The sequence below is a fragment of the Acanthochromis polyacanthus genome, chromosome 13, assembly GCF_021347895.1.
Source record: "Acanthochromis polyacanthus isolate Apoly-LR-REF ecotype Palm Island chromosome 13, KAUST_Apoly_ChrSc, whole genome shotgun sequence".
Taxonomy (NCBI): domain Eukaryota; kingdom Metazoa; phylum Chordata; class Actinopteri; family Pomacentridae; genus Acanthochromis; species Acanthochromis polyacanthus.
In genome coordinates, this window is record NC_067125.1 from 3,647,477 (window position 1) to 3,655,026 (window position 7,550).

The following is a 7,550-nucleotide window of genomic DNA, read 5'->3' on the forward strand; positions in this document are numbered from 1 at the left end:
TCTTTGCCTGAGGGTGTTATTTGGCTTAAAAAGACAGGGATCTGGTGTTTGTCTAAAATCCTCCTCAGTTTTTCAGACACACCAGACACATATGGGATCACGATATTGTTGCGCCTGCTCTCCTTCTCTTCCGTCTTCTTATTTACTCTGTATTTTATCGTATTTCTTCACACTGTTTTGCACTGACTGAAGGGCTTTTGCAATTTCGTTGTACTTGTTGCAATGACAAATAAAGTTCTCTTCTCTTCTCTTCTATTCTATTCTATTCACTGGGTTGTTCTCCTTTCTGGATCTTGTGTGAGCCTTCACAAAGGTCCAGTCAGGGCATCCACAAGTTTTCGGTGCCCCAACTTGTGGATACCCTGACTGGACCTTTGTGAAGGCTCACACAATTTCCTAATTTTCAATTTGAATTTAAACTTATAATTAATGTGTTTGACTTTGTAATACAAAGTTTTCTTTCATAATTTCAGATTTTCTTGTCATAACTGTAACTTTGTTGGTCAAAGGTTTAACCCTATATTTGATAATTCTGACGTTTTATCTAATAATTTTGAATTATTGCTTTCCAATTCAGATTTTTTTAAAATGTACCTTATCTTGAAAAATATATTTTTCTTATCAATTTTAATGTGATAGTCAAAGTTCGACTTTGCATAATAACTTAGATTTAATAAAATCATTCAAAATTATTATTGTTTTAAATTCACTTTTATATCTGATAGATGTGACTTTTTAATAAAATAATTTTGTTTGAATATCTCATTATCCTACCTTTTTTCATTGATTCAGTGTAAGGAATGCCTCTTAATTTCCACAAAGAAACTTTAGTTTTATAAAATTGTTTAATTTAAAAATCTTCTTTCATTTCTTTCATTTTTTCCCCAACTTGCATCATTTCCGGTCGTCATGTTTAGTCTTTTATACTGACATTTCTAACCGGAAGCAGTTCTAAAGGTTGCTGCTAGCTTTAAGTTAATTTACACAGTCGAGCGAATAAGACTCAACGTTAGAATTAATTAAACGTATTTGACTGCAAAATTTTTACATATTTTGACCTGTTTAAACAAACATTTATTTTAACCCGTTAGCGGACCCTGTTTGCCTCTTTATAAACAGTTTTTATTTAGCATTGAGGCTCAAATTTTTTACTAAAGAGCTGCTGCAGGCAGTTAGCTCCCAGTGTTAGCATCCTCATTCACCGTCTATGGTTAGCAGCAGTTAGCTCCGGTAGCAGTTAGCTCGGTGGGCTAACTCTGCAGGATGGATCTGTTCGACGACCTACCGGAACCGACGCAGACCTCCGGTGAGTGGACATGAATTAACGGTTAATAACGGTGACAGGGAGGGTGTCGGTGCTGACAGCTTGCCCAGTGGAGGCTGTCATCATGCTAACGAAGCTAAGCACCGTAGACTTTGAATGGACTAACTTCAGCTGCTACAGAACTGGTGCTAAATCAGAGAAGATCTCCACAATAAGACCAACAACACAAGATCTCAGTGTTTAATAGATGATATTTAATTGTGCTGAGATATAAACAGTATTATATGTCCTTTTTATGGAGGAAAGACTCAATAAAGAGACATAAAACCACCACAGAATATAAAAAAACATTTTAAAGAGATGCAAAAACACCATAAGGTGACACTAAACTGCCAAAAAAGACAATTATGCACCAAAAATCATGAAAAATCATCTCAAAGAGCAGCAAAGATGGTAATCCTGAATAACCACAAGGAGAAAAACAACACCCTAAAAGTGACACAAAATGCCACAGAAAGATGTAGTACATTTACAAAGCTGCAAAATGAACTCAGGGAGACACAAACTCTCCACAAAGTTATGCAAACCAGCCACCAGGGGACACAAAACCAATTTATAGAGATACAACAACACAAATAAATGACTCAAAACAATGTTAAAGAGGCAAACAACTGCCAAAAAACGGCAAGAAACACCTAAAATAATGTTAAAAACTCATAGTTTACTTTTACAAATGTTCAAAATATTGAATTTCTTGCATGTTAAAGGTGATAATGGCAGTTTTGATGTGCTTTGTATTTGATTACTGACTGTAAGGAGGCGTTATGTAGCTATAAACTGGAAGTGCGATGGTTTGAAGGTGAAATCAGATTATTATGTTGATCAACTTAGCTGAATCTATGCCACTTTAATCAATTAGACTGATTAAAAATTATGGTTCTAAAAATGTTTCTCAGTGGTTTCGCACCATTTTCTGACTTTTAAAATGTTCTTTGTGGTGTTAAAATCATCATTTTAGTTGTGAAACTCTGGTTTGATTTGATTCTTCCTCAGGTCCAGTTCCAGCAGCTCAACCCCAGAACACCAAAGAAGAAGAGGAGGAGGAGGAGGAAGAGAAGGGGCTAAAACGGAAACGAGACGATGCAGACCGTCACTGTGATAAAACAGAGGATCAGGAGGACCGTGAGGAGATCAAGAAAGTTTGTAGAGAAGGTTTTCAGCTCTTCCACCACAATGTTTGTTTGCTTCTTTCCCTCTAATCAAAGCTGAGAGTGAAAGAAAACATGTGGAGATGTACAGAGCTGCTGTGTGTCGTCCTGCAGGTCTGCCCCGACTCAGAGGCTTCGTGGCCGCCAGACGAGGCGAACGCGAGGAGATGCAGGACGCCCATGTGATGCTGCCGGACATGAGCGACTGCATGACATCACTGCCAGGAAACACGTAAGAAATCAGTCAGAACAGGAATATCTGATCAGTCGTTGAATGACTGGAAACTCATCTAAAATGACCTAAGATTTGTCCAAAATGACCTAAAAGTTTGTCCAAAATGACATAAGAGTTTTCTAAAATTGCTTACGATTTGTCTTAAATGACTTGAGATTTGTCCAAAATGACTTAAGATTTATCTGCAATTACTTAAGATTTGTCCAGAATTACCTAAAATTTGTCTAAAATCATCTATGATTTGTCTATAATGACTTAAGATTCGTCCAAAATTAGTTAAGATTTGTCCAAAATGTCCTAAACTTGTCCTAAATGACTTTAAACATGTACAAAATGATTTAAAATTTTCCAAAAGGACCTGAAACTCGTTCAAAATGACTCCAGAATTTTCCAGAATGTCACCCAAACGAGTCTAGAATGACTTAAAGCTTGCTCAAAATTACTTATTAATTGTCCAGAATGACTCCAACTTCTCCTAAAATAACTTCACACTTATTATAAGTGATTTAAACCTGTCCAAAAGGACTCAAACTTTGTCCAGAATAACCCAGACCAGTCCAACGTGACTTGAAACTCGTCCAAAATAACTCAGAATGTGTCCAGAATTGTGTAGAACGTCTCATAATGTGTCCACAATGACTCCAACAGATCTGTCTGAAGATTCGGTTGTTTGATAAAATCTGTTTTGCATCTTGTTGAGCTTCGTCTGTTTTTGTTTCCTGAAGGTCTCGGGTTTCGTACTTCGCCGTCTTCGATGGTCACGGTGGATCTCGAGCGTCTCGATTCGCGGCCGAACATCTTCACCAGACTCTGGCCAAGAAGTTCCCCAGCGGTGAGATTTCTTTAACCGGTGATATTTCTTTTAACGAGACAGAATAAAGGGATTCAGATGAAGAGTTAAAGGTTGTCTTGTGTTTCAGGAGATCCTGAAAATGTGGACAAACTGATTAAGAAGTGTCTCCTGGACACTTTTAGACAGACGGACGAAGAGTTCCTGAAGAAAGCTTCCAGCCAGTGAGAATTTTCTACTTTTAGTTCCGTAAAAACTGAATATTTTGTCTGTAAAATGTGTTTTAAGTCGGTCAGAATCGAAACTTTTCCACTGATGTTTGAACAGGAAGCCAGCCTGGAAGGACGGATCGACTGCCACATGTGTCCTGGTGGTGGACGACATGGTGTACGTGGCCAACCTGGGGGACAGCAGGGTGAGATTTATGGATTTATGTGGATTTAATAGATAGAACTCAACAGATGCATAATAATAGCTTAAATACATCAATTTATCGACTAGAAACCCAAAAATATTCCATCTAAGAAGGTATCAGAAGTATAAAAGCTGTAAGCATCGATCATTTTACCAAGAGTTGGATTAAAACCAGACAAAGACAATGACTCTGTGAAGGTATTTTCACCACTAAATCACAGAATCATCTAAATTTATTGAGTTTTTTTTTTTAAAGAGGCTTGTGGGATATTGAGGTTTTAATGAAATGACCTGATGTTAAACTTGTCTTTTTCCAGATAAACTGTTCCTCACTCACGGACTTAAAGTTGAATATCCAAAAGTTCTTACAGTTTTTACAGTTTCTGGTTGGTAATTTGTGTAGTTTTGGGGATTTTTTAAAATTAAAATGCAAACCAAACCTGCTGGTGGGTTTTTAAGCCTTTCAGAAGCATTTCAGCATTACATTGTAATACAATTTAACTGGCAGTCTGCATAAAGAGACACAAAACAACCACAAAGAGACACAAAACAACCACAGAGAGACCCAAAGCAACCACAAAGAGAGGCAAAACAACCACAAAGAGACCCAAAACAACCACAGAGAGACCCAAAACAACCACAAAGAGACACAAAACAACCACAAAGACACAAAACAATCACAAAGAGACCCAAAACAATCACAAAGAGAGGCAAAACAACCACAGAGAGACCCAAAGCAACCACAAAGAGAGGCAAAACAACCACAAAGAGAGGCAAAACAACCACAGAGAGACCCAAAGCAACCACAAAGAGAGGCAAAACAACCACAAAGAGACCCAAAGCAACCACAAAGAGAGGCAAAACAACCACAAAGAGAGGCAAAACAACCACAAAGAGAGGCAAAACAACCACAAAGAGAGGCAAAACAACCACAGAGAGACCCAAAGCAACCACAAAGAGAGGCAAAACAACCACAAAGAGAGGCAAAACAACCACAGAGACACAAAACAACCACAGAGAGACACAAGAACAACCACAAAGAGACACAAAACAACCAGAAAGACACAAAATGACCACAAAGAAATACACTCTCAACATTTTACAGACTGAACAACTTGTTGATTAAACCAGTAAATCAATCAACAGAATAGTCTACAGTATAAAAGGAAACCCTGGTTGTTGTTCTTTAACGCCTCTTTGTGTTCCTTCAGGCGGTTTTGTGTCGGATGGAGGCGTCGGCAGCAGATCAGAGGAGACCGGTGACTCTGGCATTGAGTAAAGAACACAACCCGACCATCTACGAGGAGAGGATGAGGATCCAGAGGGCCGGCGGCACCGTCAGGTCTGGAAGATAAACCGTCTGTCTGCTGAGCTAACGGGAGCTAGGCTAATGGGAGCTAGGCTAATGGGAGCGAGGCTGACAGGAGCTAGAATAATGGGAGCTAGGCTAACGGGAGCTAGAATAATGGGAGGTAGGCTGACAGGAGCTAGAATAATGGGAGCTAGGCTAACGGGAGCTAGAATAATGGGAGCTAGGCTAATGGGAGCTAGGCTAACGCTAAGTGTTTGTGGTTCCTGCAGGGACGGCCGGGTCCTCGGCGTCCTGGAGGTGTCCCGCTCCATCGGAGACGGTCAGTACAAACGCTGTGGAGTCATCTCAACCCCTGACCTGAGAAGGTGTCAGCTCACAGCCAATGACAGGCAAGGACACAGACGCTCGCTGCTGATTGGTTGTTAGCAAAGTTACCTCCCTCACAGTTAGTTTTAGCTTTTTGACAAAACTTGTATTAAATTCACTTTTTCCAGGTCAGAGTCTGCTCCCAGTACACTGAAAATTGTTGTTGTTTGTGCGGTGGATTACAGAGAATCAGGCAGTGTGTAGCAGGAAAAATGAAAAGCCAACAGGATGTTCAGGTGTTTAACTACAGTCAGCTCCATAAATATCTGGGCTCTGTGTCTCCCCACCACCATGGATTAGAAATGAAATGATCCAGATGTGCTTTAGGTTCAGGCCTTCAGCTTTAATTTGAGGATATTTGCATCCAAATCAGGAGAATGGTGCAGAAACTACGCCACATTTTAGATGTTTCTTCACTTCCTGCTTGTTCTTGGGGGTCTTCAGCTCAGTTAGATTCAGGTCAGGTGATTGATTTGGACGTTGGAGAATATTTGTCATCTTTGCTTCAAAAAACTCTTTGGTTCCTTAAGATTAGGCTTAAAATGACAAGAAAATGACACAAAAAGACAAACGATGGTAAGCAGTGCTTAAATAACACAAAAATGGCACAGAAGAATGCGGAAATTACACAAAAGGATGCTAAAATAGTGTAAAATTGACACAGAAACAGACAGAAATGACACAGAAAGATGCTTAATGCTTGATATGTGATCATGTTTGTCCAGTTACTGTTGTCCCTCACATAAAATGTGTCGTGGTTTCTCCACCGTTCACCTGATTTGGACGTAAATATCCTCCAATTGAAGCTGAAGGTCTAAACTTAAAGCACATCTCCATTGTTTCATTTCCATGGTGGTGTTCAGAGCCGACATGCTGAATACTGTCGCTGTCCCAATACTTATGGACATGACTGTTGACAAACCAAACTGTGTAAATGTCTTTAAAAAGAGGCTAGCTGTGTCACAAACACACATCCTGTGACTAAATGTTTCACTAAGCTGTCCTCCTCTTTATTCCTCATCGTGTTTTATTCTGAATCCTGTTGTAGCTGTTCATGTTATGATGTTGTTCATTCTCTCTGCAGGTTCATCATTCTGGCCTGTGACGGTTTGTTCAAAGTGTTTTCAGCCGACGAAGCCGTAAAGTTCGTCCTCAGCATCCTTCAGGTGTGTCTTTATTTACCTGGTTAGTCTTTTTGTTTCTTTACATGTCTCACTCCTGCAGGTGAAATCCCCAAACTGTGAGTTATAACATCGAAACGTGCTAAAAAAAAGTCAAAAATATGGCTTAAAGAAAGAAAGAAATGAGATTAAGCATATTACTAATCAAATAAAACCAATCAAATATGGGGGAAAATACTAATTTATGAGAGAGAGTCACAATTATAGGATTTAATATCAAACTAATAAAATAAATTCACATTTTGAGGAAAAAAAGTTTAAATTTGAGTTAAGTGTTTGTACTTTCCCTTTTGCTGCTGTAAAACTGCAAACTTCTCTCCTGTGTGATTAATAAAGGATTAGCTTAGCTTAGCTTGAATTAAAGCTGTACTTCTCCTCTCCTCCTGCAGGGCGGCGCTGTGGAGCAGCGTCCAGGCGTGACGGAGGAGGAGCTGAAGTTCGAAGCCGCCTGTCAGCAGTTAGCCAGCGAGGCGGTGAGACGAGGCTGCGCCGACAACGTCACTGTGATCCTCGTTTCTATTGACTACTGAACGTACGCATCATCAGCGTCGTCATTACTGACATCATCACCGTCAGTTCTTCTTCTGCTCGTCGTCTCGTCTGTTTTCCAATAAAAAACTAAAAATCTTTACTGTCCAGCTGATTTGTCCTTTAAATTGTGTTTTTTTTGCTCCTGTAGCTTTATTGACAATAACTGTATTCACACAAAACAAAATACGTGATTTAAATAAAAGTATTTTTACAAATGTCAATAGTTAGAGCACTTCGAGTTAAATTCAG

At 39.3% G+C, this 7,550-nt stretch overlaps 1 protein-coding gene across 1 annotated transcript; it reads left to right on the plus strand.

Moving 5' to 3' along the window:
- Positions 1 to 949: 949 nt before the first annotated feature.
- On the plus strand, positions 950 to 7,397 carry ilkap (integrin-linked kinase-associated serine/threonine phosphatase). The gene is made up of 10 exons (XM_051957810.1): positions 950 to 1,306; positions 2,318 to 2,476; positions 2,587 to 2,704; positions 3,433 to 3,539; positions 3,628 to 3,721; positions 3,825 to 3,912; positions 5,123 to 5,253; positions 5,493 to 5,612; positions 6,674 to 6,755; positions 7,160 to 7,397. The coding sequence occupies exons 1-10, from the start codon at positions 1,264 to 1,266 to the stop codon at positions 7,298 to 7,300; spliced, it is 1,083 nt and encodes a 360-aa protein (XP_051813770.1). The 5' UTR covers positions 950 to 1,263; the 3' UTR covers positions 7,301 to 7,397.
- Positions 7,398 to 7,550: the final 153 nt, after the last annotated feature.

What these genes read in the sequence shown, in the direction of transcription:
- ilkap (XM_051957810.1), top strand. Translation starts at nt 1,264, where the DNA reads ATGGATCTGTTCGACGACCTACCGGAACCGACGCAGACCTCCG. An exon ending in GGAACCGACGCAGACCTCCG is followed by an intron (nt 1,307 to 2,317) that starts GTGAGTGGACAT and finishes ATTCTTCCTCAG; the next exon opens with GTCCAGTTCCAGCAGCTCAA. An exon ending in CCAACCTGGGGGACAGCAGG is followed by an intron (nt 3,913 to 5,122) that starts GTGAGATTTATG and finishes GTGTTCCTTCAG; the next exon opens with GCGGTTTTGTGTCGGATGGA.